A 23,376-nucleotide genomic window follows, 5' to 3' on the forward strand; every position below is an offset into this window, starting at 1 on the left:
GGTTGTTGTTTTATTCATGGTGTGCCTTCATCAGGGTTTTTGTAGTTTGAAAACAGGAAAAAATGAAGTAAATTTTGCTGAGGAAGGGAAGTACAGGTACTAATTACTAGAGACTCGTTCATTTTTCTTTTTCATTTTTCTTGTCCATATAACTTGAGTGCTGCATTGTAAAACAGTACAGTATTCTATGATCGACAGAAATATTACAAGCATCATTACTCTGCCTGAAAAAGTATTTAACCTGTAAAGGGACTCCTCAAGTAAGGATGGAGTCATGCTATTTTGTTTCTTTTCCTTTTATGCATTGTTCATCCACTGACACCCATAGCAAGACACTAACAAAATATATAGATCAATGCAAAAAAATGTAAATAGTGCGAAAGGCTTTACTTTATGGGTGAGGAATGAGTTGATTTGTTTACAGTCTGGTGATATGACCAGGAAATCAGTGTAATATGCAAAAAACACCAAAATGAGTTGGCATGAGAACGTTGAGTTTTTCTCTCCACCTTAATACAGGAACAATCAAGCCAATTACTTGTTCGAAGTTAACAGTATCAGAAAGTGAAGGATATCCCTTTTGCGCCCCAATGATGAGAAAATTGTAAGTTGTATTCAATGTCTAGCAACAATGGGAGAAACAACACTCCTTTATCGTTTGTCAGTCCAGTTCTGTGAGCGCACATTGATATTGTTTGTTCTCCCTCACTTCAGTCAGTCCACAGGTAGGAAACGTTTCATCCCAGTAAAGGACTTTATGGGACTGAGGTTTTGACTGAGATATAGTTGAAAGTAAATCCTGAATGCATGGCAGCAAACATAGTGACACTGCACCAAAGACTATCTTGCACTATGGCAAATTATCCTTTTAGTTTGAGCTTACATTACTGGTCTCAGTGGATAAACTAGGAAAGGCTTGTAACAAGTAACCACTGCTTCCCTACAGAGCGTAAGTGGATAGGTGTGAAATTGTCTCTGCCATTGTTTTTATTATTATTATTATTCTTTGATTTTTTATTTTCTTGAGCCTTGAATGTTTGCCTGTTTGTTGACACCATTACTGACATCCAGTGATGCTGCATATGTGCTGAAAATCATGGAATTTTGCCATGTAGTTTCTATGAAAAAGGGAGACTGCTAGGCAATCAAGTAGAGAAGTTAGTATGATCCAGATTATTAGAGGATCTTGACATGGCCAGCTTAATATGTTTTAAATTATGTAGACATGGTCTTCATCATATCAAAGGGAAACTAAAACTATGGTATACAAGGATCAGGACAAACTTGGCCTGACCTCTTTAAAGATGAAACCAAAGTTAATAAAATACCTAAAAAAGTACTAAAGAACTCATAAGCTATCTCTGACCACTATCGTTTTGAAACATGCTCCCTTTAAACATTTGATTTATTGATTGCATTGAGAATCAAGGGTCTCCTCATAGTTCTGTCTGGGGGAAAAATAGGGACCAAACACAAGAACATTTCTCCAAGTGTTTTAATACAAATTTTATTACCTCAATCTACAATTTGTTTGGAAGTAGCCTATGTGGTGTGTGAAAGGGGTGTCATTATGATGTCCATCTTCAAACCATTTGCTGCAAGATAACTAATATCACATGAAGGCCATGTGCATCTGTCCTGGTAATGTTTTAATGATATGCTTTGATTTATGGTACAGTAACTTAAACCATGGTTTAGGCTGCACTTAATTGTCTCTTAACCCAACTAGTGGCATCTTAAATCTTGCTTGAAACGACTGAGGAACTCAAGATCACAATTTTGACTCCTGAGATAGAGCATCTGTCTTAGTAACAAACAAGTGAATCCAAAGTGCCGTTTTCTGAGGTTCCCCATGACTCATCAGAGTACATATGGATATGTTTACCTGATATCCATCTGATCGGGATTATGTCCAAATCTATCAAAGAGCCCTACATTTTTGAAAACGGCACATAAAACAAGTGTAGCTTGTTATATATTAAATCCATGGGCTATCTTTGAAGGACAAAAAAGTATTACCAGTTGTTTCCCCAATACTGGTCTGTATGTGCAGAAGCCTGAAGTTAAATTGTGCCAAAAGTGATGTCCAAGTAGGAGTTACATGCATGTGATTTTTTGTTTGTTTTATTTTATTGCTTGTTTATTCTTTGTTTCTATTCTTTATTTTCTTTGTTTTTATAAATATGCCCCTGTAATCAATGTTTAAATTGCACCAAATACTTTGTAAGGTGAGAAAGATAGCCTATGGTACTGTTACCAAGAGTGCTTTTATAAGACAAAAAAGGTACAGATCGAATGTGAAAATAAAAGAACCCGACACCTTTTAAATATACATAGCGTAGGGTTCAGAGCATATGTCACCACTCTCCAGTTTTTTTTTTTGTTTTGTTTTTTTTTCAGTCAAATACATGGCATGTTTAATTTGATTATGCAAGGCTAAACCTTTGTCTAGCACATTGGCCACAGTTGCAGAGGAAAAACAAGTCTGTACTTTTTGCCTTTGTAAATATTTTGTGTAAAAATGGAAAAAGGTATATTTACTACTGTAAATACATGTCTTATTGTATTATTTCCTTTTTGTAAAGCCGTTAGTTGCTGTAGATGTAACATGCAAATTTAATTATTCCAGTGTTCGTAATAAAAGTTTCCCTTCTACAACTTGGCTGATTTTCCATAACTCCTCCTCATGATTATGGATAGCATTTGTGTTGGTAGCTTTTAGGCCTAGTACATCCATACACACACATTTTATTACCTCAATCTACAATTTGTTTGGAAGTAGCCTATGTGGTGTGTGAAAGGGGTGTCATTATTATGTCCATCTTCAAACCATTTGCTGCAAGATAACTAATATCACATGAAGGCCATGTGCATCTGTCCTCGTAATGTTTTAATGACATGCTTTGATGTATGGTACAGTAACTTGAACCATGGTGTAGGCTGCACTTAATTGTCTCTTAACCCAACTAGTGGCATCTTAAATCTTCCTTGAAACGACTGATCCATATCCTTCCCCCCCCAAGCCTATCAAAGAACGAAACAACATTAGCCTGCCATAGGACTAAGGAGCAATTTATTTGGATCAAACAGGAGTTTCAGGATCATATAGATTCCCATTTTCAATGACCATAATGTAACAACAGCTCTGCAGACTGACTATGCACTGCTTTGCAGCCAGGCCTACCAATTTGTGTCCCTTTTAGAGCTGTTTTTCAGTGACATGCATGGCCCAAGAGCGCACCAAAAGTATAAGAAATGAAAAGTATTTTTTTTATCATGTACTAGGTGACCCAAAAAATACCCAAGACCCTTAAATGACAAATATTTACAAACAGGCCTAGTGAAAAATGATGTGGGTGGTGAACCATACCATACAGCCTGTGGGACCAGGCTGGCTGTTAGCTGATCTCTAATTCTACTCATCACATGAAATGTGGTATTCTTAATGTACATTTGCATAATTGTTTTCTTAAATGTTTGTTTTATCTACAAAAACTGGAGGGTAAATTAACTCTCCCTGCGTAAAGATGGAAAATGTCTGGCACGGAGTTTCGCGAGACTCTCAGGTATTGCTCGCAACGCAGTTAACGCGAGATGTGATCAGCTGATAGATCTGTTTTTAGAGTGTGCTGTTCGGACGGTCAACACGTGGAGAGAGAGAGAGAAAAGAGGCATACACACAGAAAGGGGGGACACGTTGGGATTGTATTGGGCCCAGTGTACGTAATATTAGATTACGAGCCTGCAATTCACAGTGGCGGCGAAGACAACATTGAAACAAAGTAAGTAACCCTACATATGTCTTTGAGGCGTGCGTGATGTAACGCTACTTTAGTATCTTGAGTCGAATCGGGAATGGTACTCTGAGCCCCGTTTCTACTCTGTCCGTGGGCCATCATTAATGTGTTTGCTGGTCAGCTAGCTTGCTAAACTGGCTAACAAAATAAGCTATAATGTTAGACTGCCTCAAGAGCTCATCCTTGATTGATGGAAGATCACATTGACGACCTTTGCTACATACTAATCTCAAACCTGGGAACATGTAAAGTGCCATTAGGTTGTGCAACTCGTGATATGAAATGGAGAATAAAATAGCAACATGGATAATCATTGTTGGCCATTTACATAAAACTGCTCAACGACGTTTGCTAACAGGCAGGCTAACCTCCCAAGAGTTGTGCTTGCCTTCCCAACTAACATTAGGCAGCTTGTAGGATAACGCAAGCTAACTCATTTCGGTAGCTAACCAGTCCGCTAAACCTGCTTATGAGCTAGCAGCTGTGGTTCGTGGCCCAAGTAACCGGGTAATGTTGGGTTGCGAAAATAAATGTACAATTGGTTTGAGCATTTGCACGGCGGCAACAATTCTCTCATAGTTAGGTGCGATATGTAACTGAGTGATTCTCTTTGTGTGCTGTGAAATTCACAACGCTTAACATGTTTATGACACACTGCAGTAACGTGTGACTGAATGTCAGTCAATGAGTATATTCATTGAGGTGGTTATGTGATGACAGAGACTGTGTGAACTGTTAGAGTAGTCTCTCGAAATATGTCTTAACATGCAGTAATTACGCAAGATAGCTTTTTTAAAAAAGCTTAGCCTTCATGTATAACGTTATTGCTAGTGACATCAGATGGAATTTTGCAGTGGTTAGCTGCCGTGCTAGCTAGCTGGATAGATTGTCTCATGAAACGCTGCGGCCTACCATGCTGTTAATAGGCAAGATGCAGCGAGGTCACAGCTCTCATTCAATTTACCTGTTATCTACACGGTAAAATGCCTTCCATAACTTATAGTGACCTTGAGATTTATTCGGTGAAACGAAACATCTACTGTGTGTTTAGTGTTGCTTGGCTATTTGACTGGTTTTGCCATTCTGGTGATACACGAGACCACAGTATTTGGGATGCTAGCTACCTTGGTAGCTAACTTTAACTAGCATGCTGCTATTAGTATGTTACCGCAGCCGCGAGATAAGCGCAAACTGCAAACCTAGCTACCGCATGGGTGTTTTCGAGAAAGTTTGCTAACGTTACCGGTATTTGCGTTGACCTAAATGTGTAAGGGGGAGACAGTCTGTTACGAATGACACATTTGTATTCATACAATAATCTACATTCAGATTGGTGTGAATAATCATGCGTGGGTATTTCCAGACATTTTCTCTGCACGCCAGGTGTTAACAAAAGTTAGCGTGGAAGGTACGTTCTTTACTTCGTGACTACCCGGTGTTCTCATATTCTAAATGCAGCCGCAACACCCGTCTGAGCTGTGAGCGATGCGTTTTGACCGTGTGTTTAATGGTTTGGAGCGTGCTGAGCAAATGCGGAGTGACCCTTTCTGTTATCTACACCCAAGGTCGTACAACAGTGTCGCTTGATTCTTGCCTTTCCACTGTGGGCACCATGGGCCAGGAAGTGGTGCGGGAGCGTCGCTTTCAAAGCCCGGTTTCTTTTATCACAGGACTCCTCCCTACACGGCATTTATTTAACCTTATTGAAGGTTAACGTCTAGAGAGACTGCCTGAGTCATGTTGTGAAGTATCACCACCATGTGGACACACCACGACAGAGGTGCAACTACAACTTCCCAGTGGATGTTTTCAGACGATATTATTTCCATGAATTGTTTTCCTTGTATGACACAGTAGTTGCTCATAATTGAGAGTAAAATTAAGATTGTTCACCATGTGACTTCAGTGGTATATATCGGCTGTGTGTGTGTGTGTGTGTGTGTGTGTGTGTGTGTGTGTGTGTGTGTGTGTGTGTGTGTGTGTGTGTGTGTGTTCTATTACAGTTACCTGTACGATTTGATTACATGGAAGATTGGGGCTTTCAACCCTTAGTGCCAACCACACACATTTTGAGTGTTAAGATTTGAATCTAGAGTTGTCGTGATTTATTCTGATAATGATGACTATTCTGTCAATGACTTCAGATGGTGTGAGTGAGTGTCCTGAGTTAGTCCCAATATTATGGGGTTGAGGGGTCAGGCCAAGGACTCTCAGTAGCCGGTGACCTGTTGGTGTGTGCTGCCCTTTGCTTTATGACCTTGCAGCACTAATCTGCAAGCTCAGCTTGCCTGGTGATTGTATCATTCCCAGCATCAGTATTTGTCCAGTTGCCACTGAAGAGCCCACACAGCGATTGCTGAGTGTTGATCAGATGAGCTTTTGAGGAGATGGAGATTGAGGTTATTTTGGTCCTGCTGTTTGTTTGTTTGTTTGTGGTCTTTGTTCTGGTCACTCAGCCCATTTAACTCATTCAGATGAGTGGACATTTGTTCATTTAGTTCTCTGAGGACTCTTGCTCTCTACCACACAGGCAGAGGGGCCCTGTCTTGAGCCACAGGCCTATACTTTTACTCTCACCCTTTAAGAGGAGTGAGGTTCTCCACTTTTCTTGTGTCTTGTCAGTACTGCATTACTCACCCCTGAGCCTCTTAAAAGTGTAATCTCCGTAAAGAGATCCTCCGGTGAGCACCTACGGCCCCTCCCATTGTGACACAATTACCATTGAGAAGACTCAAGGTGTGCTAATGTTGTCCCTCACTTCTAGTGTGTTGCCCCCCCCACCCCCCCACAACCACAACATTCATTTTATTCATTCATATTTTGTTAAGACTTTCATTGCCAGAGCACTTCCATTTTAGTTCAATAAGTGGATGTGTTTTAGTTTCTGAATCGTTTTTGTATATGAGCACTGTAAAACTGGCTGATGGTTTATTTGACTCTTCTGTGGTCAGATTCTTTCCCCTACAGATTTAATTAAGAGTTTTGGTGGCAGCACTTCTACTAGCAAAATCAGTGGGTTTGGCCATGCTCAACTTGTTAGCACCCCTTGCAGACATGTCCACTACCATATACATTTGGATAAATAAATCATTCTGTGTGCAACGGCTTGAAAACTATTTTAAAGCGGAATCCTGAATTGTGTTAATGTGCAGTCACCATAAGTGGACATAGGTGTTCAAAGTCCTCTCAGGACGTTCACTGTAGCTGGGTTTCAGTAGTGTTCAGCGGTAGCCTGACAGTTAGTGCTGTGTAGTGTAGTGTTATATAGCCCCACACGTAGCCCCCTGCTGGAGTTTACTGGAGTCACCCCTTGACGCATTCCTGTCTTCTAGAGGCTGAGCTGCCGAGGTTCTGTTAAGGAAAGGCATTTCTGGACTTCCTTTTTTAAACATGAGGGGTGGGGGGGTTGCAGTGGGAGGGAGGGGGAGCCCTTGCTTTGCCAATAGGAGCCGGGGTGAGTTGGGACGTGCAGAAGTAGGCCTAGGTCCTGTCTGAGGGGTTACACATTAACCATGTGATTCAGCTGTCATTACTATGCTCGGGGGAAGACTGGAATCCTGCTCTTTAAAGCTCCACCATTCAGGGACCCCCTTCTTCCCCTTATGCCCACTTCTGGTAGCCATGCCCTGATGATTTGTCTGCTTGCGTAGTTGTACATTAAACTATAACCTAATATAATAGTATTTTAGATGGACGGCTAAGGATTACAAATGGAATATGGTTGCTTTGAATTTCCTAAAGGTACCCATTGTTGATTTTCTAGCCAGTAAAATCCAGTCTGTGACATGGTCCTAATCCTTTGTGTATGTGTGTGTGTTTCCCCACCCCAGGTGTAGTAGCTAGGGTCCAGAGGAGATGCCATTGAGGTTCCGGTCCTTTGCCCCGTACACGCTTCCTGGGGTGCTGGCGCTGATCGGCTGGTGGTGGTACATCTCCCGCAAGAAAGCGCGGCCAGCCAGCCTCCAAGCTGAAGAGGAGGGGGCGGCCCCAGCCATGGGCCTGCTCAGCTCCCCCACGGAAGGCAGTAATGGTCTGCTGGACAAAGCCTGTTGCCAACCCACAGCCACCGCCACAGCCACAGTCCACCGCAGGCCCAGCAGAGACAGACCCAAAGCCACAGAGCCCAAATCGGCTGAGCAGGAGGTAGTGGTGGTGGCTGCTCAGGTCCACTCGCCTCTGGGTAGAGCAGTGGAGGCCGATCCTGAGCCCGAGCCCGAGCCTCTCTCCATCTCCACGTCCCCCTCTCTGGGACTGGGAAGAACGGAAGTACCCCCAGTGTCCACTCCCCACCTCAGGAAAGGTGGAGAGGCCCCAGTCCAGAGCAGCATAGAGTCTCAGCAGCAGACCACAGCAGCTAAAAGCACTACAGAACCGGAACGCGATGCCCTCAGCTGCAGCTACACACAGCCGATGCGTGCAGGCAGCGCTCCCTCAGAAGCGGCTGAGCCTTCAGCAGCCAAAGAGGTGTCCACGGATGTGGCCAGTGATGCCCCCAGGCTTGCTGCTGCTGCTGCTGCTGTCGCTCACGCCGTCCGGGTGGGTCCCAGAGTGGACGCGGCTGTGGAGCTGACCAAAGACGAGAGGCCCGAGCCGGAGGGAGAGGTGGCAGCAGAAGAGACGCCCCACACCCAGCTCACGCCCATGACCCTACAGAAGACGCTCGGAAACGCGACCCCATGCACCGCCTCGATCTCCGCCAGCCCCGTCACCAAAGAAGAGCCCGCTCCCGTGACAGCGGAGTCCAGGCTGGAGCCCCTGCCCGCGCACCCTGAAACCCCCACAGTGCCCCACGTGGGGTCCCCCCTCTTCTCCAGCACGCCCACGGGCCCCGAGGAGGCGCACGCCGAGGACAAAGACCAGTGGCAGGTGGAGAACGGCCTCGAGGGTCAGCTCCAGGAGGACGAGAACGCCGGCGACAAACACACGCTGCAGGAGCAGGAGTTTGAGCGCATCGCCGCAGGCCTCATCACGGAGGTCATCTCGGCCGCCGCCCAACAGGTCCAGATGACCGGCAGCTGCGACGCTGGCGCTCTGGCGGCCGCACAAGCCGCGCCGTCTCTGGACGCGCCCGTCCCGAACGGCAGGCCGTGTTCCACCGACGACCTGGGACAACAGCGCCTAGCCGACGAAGTGGAGGGACCCATGCAGGGAACGCGACCGCAAGGACTACCGCCCTCAGACCCGTCAGACAAGGACATGACCAACGGTTGCCTGGCAGCGCCCTCTTGGGAACGCTGCTCGGAGAGGACGGCCGAGAAGGAGCAGGCGGCCACAGCCACCACGTCCGATGACCCACGAGAACCCTCCACCAGTCAGTCCAAACCACAGACTGATGAAGCCCACACTACAGCCGAGGACTCTGGTTGCTACCAGTCGGAGGACGGCACCGGGCTGCCACCGGTAGCCGCCGACGCAAAAGATGACTCCGTCCGAGCATCCTCGTCGGCGTCGTCGTCTGTGGCGTCCTTCAAACCGGAGGAGGCGCGTCAGACGGGGAGCCCTGCGCGAGTGCTGCTGGAGGAGGCGGTGCTGAAGCAGCACGAGGCCGCCACGGCTCTCCAGCCACACCTCTCCGTGGCCTCCCTGAGGAACGGCGCGCACGCCAACAGCGAGGCCGAGGCCGACCAGTCTGGAGGTGGGTGCTCTAGTCTTCCTTACCAGCGCAGGTCAGAGCATGACTGTGTGTCACGTAGTGGTGGAGGAGAATCTGCCATTAGGTGGAGCGAGCTCTTTATTTGTGCTTGAAGTTGGTCCTTTTTTCTCATTGAAACACTGAAGCAACCTATTGAGATGTAGATTACAAAGAGGGGCCAATATATAAGCAGTTGTGCATGCTTCATGTCAGTGGTGTGTGACCCTGACAGGTAAATGCAGGTGTTCGTTTAGATCACGTATTGTGCGACCAACCCTTCATTGCGCATGACACCCAATGCAGCAAGTATGCTTCATTGTGCACAGCACCCAGCAAATGATCCCTATGTATTACTTGTGCACAGGAATTGAGCTATTTAAAGTGCTGTTATCTATGTACGTTCTTATGTAGAGACAGACATGGCAAAACACTCCACTTTGACATTAACCTACAAAACCCAAATCTCCAAGTGTGATGGTCAGAAATCTTTGCCCTACCTCACCAATCTCATAGTCCTCTAAATCTAAAAACTGGTGACCTCACTCCTTATCCCCCTCTACTTGCATTCGCATTTTCAGTTGTAAAATTGAAGTGACGCTATAGAGCCATGTGAGCTTACATCCTCCCTAAGACCAAAACTAAAATTTATGTTAAAAAGAAGAAATAATTTCTTTTCAGTGCATTTATCTAAAAGAACAAGCTTTTTGGGGATGTCGGTGCTGTTCACCTGTTTGTCCTGTCTGATAAGAATTTAAATTAAGCCTGTTATCAAGATTAAATTAAAGATTGGTCTAAGTTTTCTATGGGTCACCAGCAAAGCAAACCTCACAAATCTAAGGTCAATTTACTGAAGGATTGTCCGTGCTGCTTACTAATCTATGTTAGACTATGTTTTATGTTACTAAGGGTAAGTTCAGACTTGGCTTCTTTTTCTGACGAGAAGTTGTGAAGACTGCCTTTTCAGTTTTTAAAAAATTTGCCATCGTTTTAGTTCCAAAAAGCAGCCAGAAGCGTCTTTGTGATGTGCAAAGTATCCACTGTGATTAGTCAGCTGTCAAAAAACAGCATGACGTAGGGTGTTTCTATGCTAGAAGTTGAAAATGTTTCAACTTTAAAACTGGTTCTGAGCTACAGAAAAAGGTGCTCGCAATTGCGTATTAAGAGGCCGAGGTCTTTTGTGAAAGCACGGTCTACTCCATACGATTATAATCTAAAACAGACGCCGGCAGCTGCGTAAAATACGCTGAGTCGTCACGTCCCCTAAGGTATGTCTGTGGGAGGGTGCTAGATGCTCTGCTTTGTTGTGATTGGTTACACACAGCAACCAGTGACCCAGCTTTATGCCTCAAAAGTCAACAGCTGAATATTCCCTCATTAATAGCCCATAGTTAGGCCCATTGCAGTTTACAGTTGCCTGTAACTACTCTATGAAGTATGAAGCTGTATGAGTGTCTGACTTGGCCAGGAATGAATGCAAAATAAATTGCAACTCATTAGCTACGGACATGTAGACTCTGTAGCCCATGTGTGCAGCCCTGTTTCACGAGGCAAATGTTATCGTTTGGAATGAAGTTTGGCTACCACTCCATACATGGTGCACAGGTGAAGCTCACCTTGAGTCCATATAGTGTGTGATGGAAGGGTTGCTAGTGTCTATCGATGTTTAATCATTGTAAAGGTAAAAGAAGGTGAAAGCAAGACCTTTAGCACGTCATTAATAAGCCTATCTTTAGTGCCTAGACAGTAGATATAGAGGGTGACCTGCATGCGTCCTCTTTTTGAAGCATGGACTATAATCCATCTTTGCCTTTTATTTTGTGTTTTGTACACACAGCCTGCATCTTACTCTTACCATTAAATGACCCCAGTATTCACATTGTGCTTGCAAGTAAGCACAAAGTTGGCAGTCTCACTCACCAGACGTCTTAAGCCCGGGCTACACCACGCAACTGAAGTGCTCTGTTGGCAGAGTGTAAAAATAGTTTTGGTCTCATTTATTTGAAGGTGTGTGTGTCACGATCACGTCTGGAGCAGCCAGTTCCATTGATTCTGGTGGCAGCTACTAGTTGCAGCAGATGCCCTGTGAACAGTACACTTGAGTTGTGTGACCGGTGTAGCCTCCCTGTAAGGATGCTGGTAATGGCAAATTGTAAAATAAAGACTCCTCTAGACTTCTAGAGTAACACCCAATGAGCAAATAACTCTTTAACAGGCCATAAACATCAGCTGTTGAAATTTAAACATGATCCATTGCTGCATACCATGAGCACCACTTTAGGTGTGTTAATCATAATATTATCTAATGTTATTTAATCTTAATATAATATCTAATATTACAGCCCAGCTCTCAAAATACTTGTAACATTATCTTTAAAAATTGCTGTGATATTTGAAGTGTTCAGTTTATCGCCTAGTCTTGTAGTTAAATCATGTGAAAAAAGCCTGTCTGAGTTATGGTTGGCTGAAGGCCTTTGTTCTACTGTAGTTACATTTGTTGCTTGGCAAGCAGGGAATGTGATGAGGGAAACACAGCTTGATGGGCTGATGTTGATCTGTAGCCACGGACACACATGAACACATATGCACACAAACCTGCGCGCAGACACTTGGGGCAGGAGCCTGCTAACAATCAGTGTTAAGAAATTGCCCAAAATGCCCTATTTACTGTTCAGTGCTTTTGGTGAGACTGAGTTGGTCATAGAATGTGAGTAAATGTGGAAGCAAGAGGCGAACGGCGTAGTAATATCAATATCTGCTCTACAATTGTACAGTTGTCTTGTTTATTTGAATGTCTCATGCATTTTCCTGTGTGCGTGCAGGCTCTGATGTGAACAGCATGGACTCTGTGGACAGCGGCTGCACGCTGGGAGCAGGAGAGGGCCAGAGCAGCGGCCCGCCGTCCGCCTCGTCCAGCTCGGAAGTCATCGTGTGGGAGATCGAGGTGCCAAAGGTAAAGATCCACAGCTCAGCAAACGCTTCTTAGGCCACAACCACATCCTATAGGTGGGGAAAAAGGTATGGGATCAGACGAAAGACATGTGATTCTGTGTCTGTATGTGCGTCATCCACATGGCTAGAGGAGCGCTACATGGGGAAACCATCTATTAAATGTAACCAGATATCCATGGCCACAGATGGAGAGGAGTTGACTATGTAGGGGTTAGTTATGCAGTTGCGCCCCCTTCAGGCAGCTGTTGATAGTGCATAGGTAACTAGAGACCTGCATTTCTGTGAGATTACTCCCTTTCCTCTGATGCCCTAGATCTGACCTTATCTGCCCCACAGCCTTCTGTCTCCTCTGTATAGGGTTCCTTTAGTGGTGTTGTTGTGTTTTGTCAGCACACAACAGTGAGATTTCTGCTCATGGCAAGATGTTCTAGAACGTTTTTTAATTGATTATCCAAATATGTCTGTTTTCTCATGTTTAACTGCACGAAGAAACATTGAATAGCAAACAGTGTGCTGTTGAGCTATAAATGCCTATAGTCTCTGGCTTCATGTAGTTGTTGTTGGCACTTGTTGGTTTAATAACAAACTAAAATTGTTGAAATTTTAAAATTGTTGAAATTCATTTGGCCCATATTTTTAAAAGATGTTACAAGCATTTGCAAACCTGATGACCTGTATGCAATTTGTGTAGCAACCACGCATTTTCACATCAAAGTTGGCCAGTACGATTTCTAACCTAACTCTACACAAAAATGAGCAGACCTCCAACTTCACCGGAAAACTCCCTGGAGCATGCTAATTAGAATCTCCCACCAAGAGAAAGTGAGAATGACGGCCAAAGCATAGAAGCCTCCCTTTATGATATATTTTTTTTCAGCCAACGGTAGGCTAAATTAAAGTCTTGATGAGGTGACCTTCATAAGTGTTGACTCTTCGCGTTCCCCTAGCTGCCATTTTGCGAAATGAAATCAAATCTCTATTGAGTGCATCCCTCACTGAATGACTTATTAGCAATGGTCCAATGTAACAACTGATATGATGCCTATGTAACAGTCAAATGTTCTGTTGAGTGTTCAGTTAATATTTTAAAAGAAAACGAACAAAAAGAAAGCGAGTGTGCTTCTGTGACTGATGTCTATAGCCTACCTTTACCTTGTATTTGTGAAGGTCAGTGCTTGTTCAGGCTTGAAGTTTCATCCGTCAGTTAAATCTGGCATACCAAGTGAGCTACCAAACTAACGTGTAGAACACGTTTTTTATGTTTTTATTTTGGTTACATTGACATTAACCAGAGGGGTTATGCTACAAAAAGATGAACCCTTCTTTTGAGTGTTCGGTGTTCCTCCTTCTATTCATGCTTAGCTTTACGGTTCTCCTGACTGCAACAGTAGCATTAAACCTGGCTAAAGACACAAACACGTCTGCTTCTTTTTGGGCTAGATTCCTGTCCATCACATGACTACAATTTTCATTTAAACATTGTAGCCTGGCTATTGGCAGTACTGTCAAATAATAAAATGCATTTTCAAAAATGAAACTGGAATGGACATGCTGCGGCTTTGAATGATCTAGATCATTCTTCTTAACGCGAAAACAAGCGAGAACAAATCATATGTTTCCAGACGGAGATTGCACACCCTCGCTTTATTTAGGATAATGTAATCACAGCACCTCACAGATGGCAGGAAGACCGCAATCTGAGAGAAACAGAGTGCATGTGCAAGGGAAATTCTTCTGAAGCAATTAGTCAACACATATCTAATAATAATGGTTATAAGAGGTAATAATATAATTCATGCTTGAATAGAGACCCTCAGTCAGTCCCTATGAACATAAGTGTTTTTCGTAGGTCAGGATTATTAGGCTCTAAAACGGATGGTCAACATTATGAAGCTACTGTAAAAGAATCAGTCTGTATTTATGCAGTACAGTACAGTTTGCATTTTTACAGTACTGTAAAGGATTCAATTTGAACTTTAGGGAACACATTGAATTAAATTTACATAGATATCCAAGATTAAAGATGGGTCGCTATCCAAACTGTATGCTGCGTCTATGCTATTTTTTTAATTTATTGTTTTCCGGCTTGAGGTGCTACTCAAAAAAGGTCTTAAAGGTTGGCAGGTCTGCACTTGAATTTGTGTGGCTTTATGCTATTTTGATAACCGTTTGTGGTTCTAACAATAACTGTAGTCAGACGCTGGCAGGTTCAACCATGCAAAAATACTCTAATCTCTTCATTTGACATTACTTGTCAAATTGTCTTTCTTACTTGTCAAGATTATCTTTCTGCTCTAAAAGTGCCACAGGGGTGCTACTTTATGGTTAAATGCATTAGCATTGAATGTCACTGTGACTCATTTAAAAAAAAAAAATAGACAAGCCGAGATGAGCGTTAATGTCATACCTGACATTTCCTTCCTTACCGTAATTCTAGTTTGCCTGCATTGTAATTGTCATCTCTATAGAGGAGGACTAATTATCTGCTTCATGTAAATTGCCTTCCAGCATCTAGTGGGGAGACTCATTGGAAAACAAGGGAGATACGTGAGCTTCCTAAAGCAAAGCTCAGGAGCAAAGATTTACATCTCAACTCTGCCTTACACACAGGAGTTCCAGATATGCCACATGGAAGGTAAGCTGCTCTCACAAGCACCTGGTGGAGAATGTACTCCATTATCTAGCGGTTTTGAATGCATGAAATCTGTTGAGAGGTGCATGGAATCATTCAGGATCTCCACTCTGCAGCTTGCTTCATGAATCCCTTTCAGCAGTGTAGCAGATGGGGTGCTGCAGACATAGTTATGGTGTTTAGCAGACGCTTTTCTCCAAAGCAACATACAAATAACAATACAATAGTTCAACACTAACATAACAGAAGGTTCCAGCCCAAGTGTCTTGTGTTGAGAGAGTTCCCCCTGGTGCTGTCCTTGCTCTTGCAGTGCTTCCTCTTGGCCTCTCCACACTCCTCCTGTGCTTTGTGCTCTTTGCTCTTCCTCTTCCTCTCCTCATCCAGTAATGACTTCTGTTCCCCTTCTCTTAGGTACACAGCAGCAGGTGGATAAAGCGCTGGCCTTGATTGGGAAGAAGTTCAAGGACTTGGACCTGACCAACCTGTATGCCCCCCCTCCCATGCCCCTCACGCTCCCCTCACTGCCTATGACCTCCTGGGTACGGATGAGTGCCGCTTCCTCTCTTCTCACTCTGCATTCACGTTCCCTGCCAGGACCCACATTTGTCTTGTCTGTGGAGTAATTGTTTCCCAATGCCCCTGCAGCTCCTGCTTCCCAACGGCGTGACGGTGGAGGTGATCGTGGTGAACATCGTGTCCCCCGGCCACATGTTTGTGCAGCAGCACACCCACCCTACCTACCACGCGCTGCGCAGCCTGGACCAGCAGATGTTCCTGTGCTACTCGCAACCCGGCACGCCCGCCCTGCCCACGCCCATAGAAGGTGAGCTGCGGCGGAAATGAGACGGGCTCTCGTGTAGGGGACATGATGTGTGAACTCGTAGGGGTTTCACCCAGGAGGAGTTCTGCACATACTAGGGAACTTGAGTCACTAGTGATGTGATTCAGCTAAGCACTAAACTATTTAACATTTGCGGTCCTATCTCTCTCTTGTAGATGTGTGTTGTACAGCTCCTGTTGCTCTGTAGTCCCTAGTTTGACACCGATATCAGCTGACCAGAATGATCTATTCCACTCAGGCTTGTTGTTTTAAACCCTGTAGATAAATTAAACGTTCAACACTAAAAACTATTTTATAAAATGACATAATCAACTTCACCCTGGTTCTGCCCACTTAGTAGCTCTTGGCTCTGAGCACACGGTTCCCTCACTGTGCAGCCTAAGACTCCTATCCGAGGCATGCTAGTGGTGGGCTTGAGCCTGGCTAGGTGCGGGGCTGATACGTGTGGCCGATCAAAAACACCATTATGACATTAAGAACGGTGTAGTTTGGGATCTCCTGCAGAACTATTTTTAGAGCAATAAAAAGCTGACAGCCAATCAAAATCTTGTCAAAATTCATCAATCTACTAGCATGCCCCCCTCCCCGGTTGCAGGTTGTGGGTCTTAGTCTGGGGAGGAGCAGGGCTGAATCGTGTGGTTGGTCAAACAGAAATTAAAGGCGCTGCTTTTTCTGTCAGCTGTTTTTGCCCATAGTGTGCTCAGCAGTAGCCTATGTGCTTGTTTTTCTTTCCAAACACTATGTACGATGTGTACGATGATGCTTCATCTTAGCCTTTCTGTCTCGGTTTCGTTATGCTAGAGTCTCTCATTCCCATCCCTTCTGCCCTGCTGCCTCTTAATTGTGTGTTCCTCGTGTGTTCCAGTGGGGGTGATCTGTGCTGCCCCAGCTGGGGAAGGCGCATGGTGGCGAGCGCAAGTCATCTCCTTTTACAAAGACTCTAATGAAGTGGAGATCCGCTACGTGGACTACGGTGGCTATGAGCGGGTCAAGATCGACACACTTCGGCAGATAAGGTTAATCCCCAAACACGCTTTTCAAAGGCTGTGGAGACATTATGGTTGAAGTGGCTACAGTATTACTGACTCTCTCTCTTTTGAAATCCATATTCCCAGGTCAGACTTTGTTACTTTACCCTTCCAAGGAACCGAAGTACTACTGGATAACCTCCTGCCTCTTCCAGGTACAGTGATATATCATTTTTCTTTTTTTAATGGAAGGAATGATCTGGGGTGAAGATGGACTTTATGCGGCTGATGACCAAAGGAGTTCTAAATGCTAGTTAACAACACTCTAACCCTTGACCCTCAGGTGAAGACCGATTCTCCACAGAGGGAAATGCTGCTTTGGAGGAGATGACGAGAGGCGTGCCACTGCTTGCACAGGTAATGTGTGCTGATGGAGGATGCAATCACAATGACATGCTTTTTTCACCTCCAAAACACGACATGGTTACTGTTGGGGACAAAATTATTCATACCACTGCCATATTGTTCTGATGTTTATCTTTTTACCAATATATTTGTTTTGGCTGAAAATGACACTGCCTCATTTCATAATGTTGTAAGACAATGTTGGAGAAACATAGAATTAAAGAAGTGTTATAGCCCCTTGTTTTAGTGTTGCCATTTACTTTGAGAAGGTCACCAGTAGTTATTTTGTAGGGAGAAAAAAGACTGGATTTGAACGCTGCTTGATTGCATGTTTTTGTGGGGTTGCACGAATTATACATTTTGTTCAGTGCCACTCATGCATACGTTATTTTCATCCACTTTTAGGTCACAAACTACGACAACAACACAGGCCTTCCAATGGTCCAGATGTGGAACATGGTGGGAGATGAGGTATGTTAGATGATGCGCTATGTAATCTAACAGTTAGAACAGTCCTGAATGTAGCTCAGAACAAGAAACACTTAGTTTATATAGGTGGTTTTATTAGTTGGCAGCCTGATTCACTAATTGAAGAGGCTCAGGAAAATTTGAAACGGTACCTGTGAATTTGGTAGTTTCTAGGACATTAACCTGTAATATGAAGACCCCTCAGTTGCATCACTTTAATTGTTCTTAATCTTTTTCCTGTAGTTGGTACTTCTGAACCGCACCCTGGCAGAACGAGGTTTTGGCACTTGGGTGGACAACTTCTGAGTCTCGCCTCATCTGTAACCCCCACCCCCACCCCCCTCAAAAAAAAATCATATCCTCCTCTCTCCACCCCACCTATCCTTTTCAACCTGAAGTGCACACCACTGGTTTGAGGAGATTTTTTTTTTCTTTATTTGAGTTTTTGGATTGTTTATTTTTCTTTGTCCGAAAAAAAAAAAAAAAGAAATTTGAAGTACTTTATTTTAAAAATAAAGTCAAGCTAAGAATAAACCAACTCTCCCAACACCAGAACACACCAAATCATCACCTCTCCCCACTGAGGACTGGGATAGGAGCATCTGCTACTTTTCCAGCTTGTAAATTTCAGAAGAAATTGGGGAGGAAAGGAAAATGGACATAGCAGTAGTTACATAAAGGCTTTCCCCCCTCCGTCCTGCCACTAAAGAGTCTCTTCCAGGTGTTCAGCACAAACACGTCTGTGGATGTTTTGTTCCATGGATGCTTGACTCAAAGGAATAATGTATATTTCAGAGGAAATTAATTTTTTAGGTATCTCTTTCCGCATGTACAGTAATAGCAGACACAATGAATTGGGGCGCTCATCAAAAGCAGATGGTCTCGTTTGTCTTGAGATTGTTGTATGCTTCCATTACAGTGATTCATCCTGTCCACTGTATGTGCTTTGCTGGATTCTACGAATGTCATGTTTGGGGGAAACAAAGAATCGTCACACCTGTAATCAATATAAAGTGGGGTTAACAAACAAGTTTTTTTTAAATTTCACCAAAAAAAGAAATATGAACTTTGATCCATGTAAGACACCACTGTGAGGGAACAAGATCAGAATCGTCCGATCTGGGAGTCCTGAGGTTGGGGGCGGTGTTGTAAGGGTGGGGATTGGTGGGTGGCACCCTTTCTCAAAGTCTGCTCCTGTACCCCCCAAGATCTCCTGTCTGTACAACACTGTGGCCTTAAACAGGAGGACATTGGGGGGGCATCTCTCCTGTGACCACCAGAGGAGGCAGAAGAGCCATTCTCTGCACTCCTCCCCCTACCCGTCAGACAGTCCTATGAGAAACCTCTTGCTTGACCACAACCCTTGGGGGTCCGGTGACCAAGCAACCCGGTGCTTTCTCACCGTATTTCTGGTCCTTTGCTTGCAATTTTGAGGGAGAGCCGAACTCCATTTGGCAAAGATACTGGAGGTGGCCTAGTGTTTGTAGAGAAGAGGCAGCTAGGGGGCAATAAGCCATCTTGGTTCTGTGGCAATAGCCTTAGTGTTGTGTGCAGTGTCTGGTGTCGTGTATTGACTCCCACCCCATCCTCCATTGTCCTCCGAGTGCGCACCGTGTTGGGGAGGGTCAGCGCTGTACGGGACCATGAAACACAAACAAAAGTATTCACGTGGTGTGTGTCGGCGAGGGACAAGGGGTGTTGGACACACTTGACTACAGCATCCTCAGTGGATTATGGACACTACGTATCCAGAACCACGGCAGTGGGAAGATAAGAATGGGAGCAAAAGGGACAGTGTTTATGCAGGCCAATGTCAGAATGGCCACTAGTTAAAGAACTAAGATAACCAACTGTGTGTGTGTGTGTGTGTGTGTGTGTGTGTGTGTCTGGTTTGCATGTAAGCCTTGTCCACAAGATCACATGCCTCTGTTGTTTTCACTGTGTTGCTTCATACGCAAGACCTATAACTCCCTTCTCAACAAACACAAGCCTACTGCCCACCTGTAGTCCCCACCATTTCATTCAGGCAAAGCCAGTGTGTTGGCAGCCATGATATAGCTCTTTGGCCAGTTATTATCCCCAGCTTAACACTGCACCATCACTCCCACTTCACGGCATAGGTAAATGGGAGTGGGAGTTTTCTAAAAGAAAGTGTGGACAAAATAATACCAAAATCAGAACTATGTACTATGTAAGGCTACTTTCTCAGTTTGGTCAATTGTTCAAAGGAACAGAGACTTGGGATATGCAGTTGCTCACATGCTGAATCTGTAAAGGTTGTACTACAGTTTTGCTTGTACTTTTTTGTTTTTGTTTGTTTGTTTTTTGCTGGTTATGGTATAGGAAATTTGCAATGTGTGCGCCATGTTCATTAGCTCAACCAAGTAATTGTGTTTATTTTCTTCAGTCTCTTACCTGTGTCTCAGCAGTGGGGGGTCCTCCAGGCTGCCCTGCCTACTCTGTTGAGGCCCTTTCTGTTCATTCGTTGTCCCTCTTTTGTTTTCTACCACCACTAGCAGCTGTGTTCATTTCAAGTTCCTTTGTTTCCAAATACTGTCTCTGTGGAACACTGTAACCTCATTGCTAGCATCAAATGTCATACATAAGCCATCAGGTTCCATAGCCATTTTCCACTGTTTTGGGTTTTGGTGAAGTCACTGGGCGAGGCTGCTCTGCTAATGAATTTGGAGCCTTTGTAACTTTTTGTAAGCACTGATGAAGTACTCTAATGTGGTTTTAAAAACCCCTTCAATATCACTACAGTGGGGGCCTGTGGCCCCGTTTCAATCTGACGTTGACTCTAATCAGAATAGCAGAAGACCATGGAATAGCACATTAGAAAGGACTACCCTAAATGTGTCTGTTTTAAGATGAGCGTGTTTGTTTACGCCTTGTTACTTGAAAGTCTAATTTATTCATGGTCACGTATAGGCCTCTGCCTCATAGTTCAAGCCTCAGGAAAGGTGGATGACGTTAAATTTGTTGTCCATATTTTAAGGACCACTTATTTTGACATTGCTTTGTGCAATTATTTGCCCATCAATTAGCTGGTATGTGTAACATGTGTTGAGATGAAGGAAACCCGATGATTGTACTGAACTGACCTCCCAAAGCATTTTCATATCTGTGTACTGTTGGGTATGTCATGTGGGGTGATGTGACCTGAAGACTGGTTGGGCCAGGACAGACCTTTTAATCAGAGAGACCCTGTGGTTGCTCTGTGATCTGTCATGTGCTTAGTGTTAGATCAGAGCCTGATCCATTAGTGTTGTTTGCCATGGTCCAGTGCCCACAGTACCATTGGACTCACATCTTCATATTCATGTGCTTTTTAAAAAACGTTTTACATCATTAATACTGACAGTTTTACATCATCCATACTGAGACATACAGATGGTTGAAGTCCTAGTTGGCTGTGAGAGTAAAAAGACATGCTGTTGGCGTCTTCCTCTTCGCTTTGGCCATTGTCCATCTGCCCTGTCCCTTGAAACCCCTTGATTCTTGATCTATCAACTCCGATCCAGAGCAGCGCTGCATCTAAGGCATATTATTGTGTAGATTTTACACCATCAGACCATCTCCCCTTTGCTAAAGTGGAGTGTGTGGCTTGACTTAAGATGTTTTCTTTAAAAAAAACCCTAATTGTGCAAGTCTGTGTAAATAAGATATTTCACTGTACTTTTGTAACACACTGGAGAGCGATAACGAGACATGAAATAAAAAAGGGAACTGTGTTCATACAAGTGTCCACCCCCTACACCGCCACCCTTCCAAATGAAATCTGCTCAGTTCTTGTGTCGATAGGACTGGTTTGAAGTGTTTGCTTAGGTAGGGTAATCATTGGTTATTTAACACGAGAGCAAGCAATCCTGCTCCCATGCTGAGGCATGTACAGGTCAGTCTTTGCTGGACTCGTGAAAGGTTTGATTTTTTTTTCTTTGTTTTTTTTTTCTTTGGGATGTACAGGTCTATTGGGAGGGAAAAGTAATAAATAAAGTTATTAAGATAGACTTGGTGTGCGTTTGGATTTTTTGTCATGTGTAATTGTAGTGTACATTGAAATTATGATTACAAACTTCAACTTATATAGTTGATGATAATATACAGCACTTTCTTGTATATTATGGTAATTCATGCTTGATTGAATGAAGTTACTTAAAATGTTTACATTTGTTGTCCTGTGCCTGTCAGACTTGATCATAGATCAATTTACTACCACACATTTTAGTCATCACAAAATGATTGCATTTCAAAAGCATTTTGTTAGCTTGTTTATATGTTAAGCTTTAAATCTACTTTTTAAATATATTTTATTAGTACATTTGTTCCCTTCATTTTCTTATTGTCTTGATAGTTTTGTCTAAGGCAAGTAGGCAAGGTCAAGCCCCCATCTCTCTCCCACTCATTTCTGCTCTGGTCACTCTTCACCGTCAGCTCTGAGTAAAGGTGAAAAGTCCCATAACTACACTTAAAAAGAGAACTCCCCATAAGGGATGGATTCACTTTTTACATCATTTGACTTTCATTGGCCTTTGAAATCTTGTAGTTTTTCAACAGCACTACCTTACAGACATCCCAACATGTTTGAATCTGTCTTACAGAGACTACCTGTGTCTTACAGAAAGTGGCTCCTGATTAATACTTCAACTCTGCCTCCATTTGTGTCTGTGATCTACACACCATAACATAATGTGAGCCTTTTTTACTTATTTCCATGGTTTAGCACAAACCAAAAAGTTATGAACTTGTGGAAAGGGAGCAATTAGTATTTTGGCCTGCAGGGGGCATCAAAGGACTATATAACTAGCGATATAGTGCGCTATACATAACTAGGATTTAACATCGCAGCCAGATAACATGGAAGATCATCTTATAACATTTTATTATGCCTTGTTGTCATTTCAAACCAGCACAAATGAACCTACATTAGATTCAAATGATCGTTGTTTTATGGTAGCCTTTACTACACTAACCTATTCTAATAATAGAGTTGAGTAGGTCTAACAAATATTTCATTGCTTAACATTTTTGTGACATTTTAGAGGCTGCATATCCCTTGTGATGTATATATATTTGTTCCCTCGAACGTTTGTGACTGCCACCAGACAATTGTGAATACTCTGTGGCTTGGCGGTTGATCAGCCATTGTAGAAAATCCCCTACTTTTAGCCCAAGGAACGTAACACTTATGATACTAGAAATAAGAGTTACAGTATGTCATTCTTATTCGATGTTGCTCCTGCAATCTGACTGGCTGTCAGAATTCTGAAATCAGATTATCTGACAGAATACTTGAATTCTGATTGGCTGTTTGGCATCCTAAAATATGATTATTGATTTCAGGAAATGTGATAGGCAGTCATTTCAGTATGTTCTGCTTTAATCCATAGCAGGCTACATAAAGTCCTTCCCTACTAGTACTAGGTTTTAGGAAAAAATACAGAGATTTAACACAAAATCTAAATAAAATAAATGTCATACTGTAGTCCATGAGTTCTATTGCTGTGGGTCAAAGCCATGCTGGAATTGTGTCCCACATGTGTATTCATCATATCCGCATCAGGCCAAGGAGATATATTCCAACAAAACATATTCCAGTGTCTTTGTGCTGCTGAGAGGCCACTCAGTTGGCTCAGGCATCTGGAGAGCCGCTGGTGCTCTCTTCAAGACCACGAGGCTGGGAA

General features: G+C 43.6%; 1 protein-coding gene across 1 annotated transcript; it reads left to right on the top strand.

The window, feature by feature from the left end:
- The first annotated feature begins 3,637 nt into the window (after nt 1–3,637).
- akap1b (A kinase (PRKA) anchor protein 1b) lies at nt 3,638–21,702 on the top strand. The gene is made up of 11 exons (XM_062552113.1): nt 3,638–3,782; nt 7,628–9,432; nt 12,249–12,379; nt 14,887–15,013; nt 15,422–15,549; nt 15,656–15,833; nt 16,717–16,867; nt 16,967–17,034; nt 17,163–17,236; nt 17,630–17,695; nt 17,936–21,702. The coding sequence occupies exons 2-11, from the start codon at nt 7,653–7,655 to the stop codon at nt 17,996–17,998; spliced, it is 2,766 nt and encodes a 921-aa protein (XP_062408097.1). The 5' UTR covers nt 3,638–3,782; nt 7,628–7,652; the 3' UTR covers nt 17,999–21,702.
- The last annotated feature ends 1,674 nt before the right edge of the window (nt 21,703–23,376 follow it).

The sequence above is a fragment of the Sardina pilchardus genome, chromosome 13 (genome assembly GCF_963854185.1).
Source record: "Sardina pilchardus chromosome 13, fSarPil1.1, whole genome shotgun sequence".
Classification (NCBI taxonomy): domain Eukaryota; kingdom Metazoa; phylum Chordata; class Actinopteri; order Clupeiformes; family Clupeidae; genus Sardina; species Sardina pilchardus.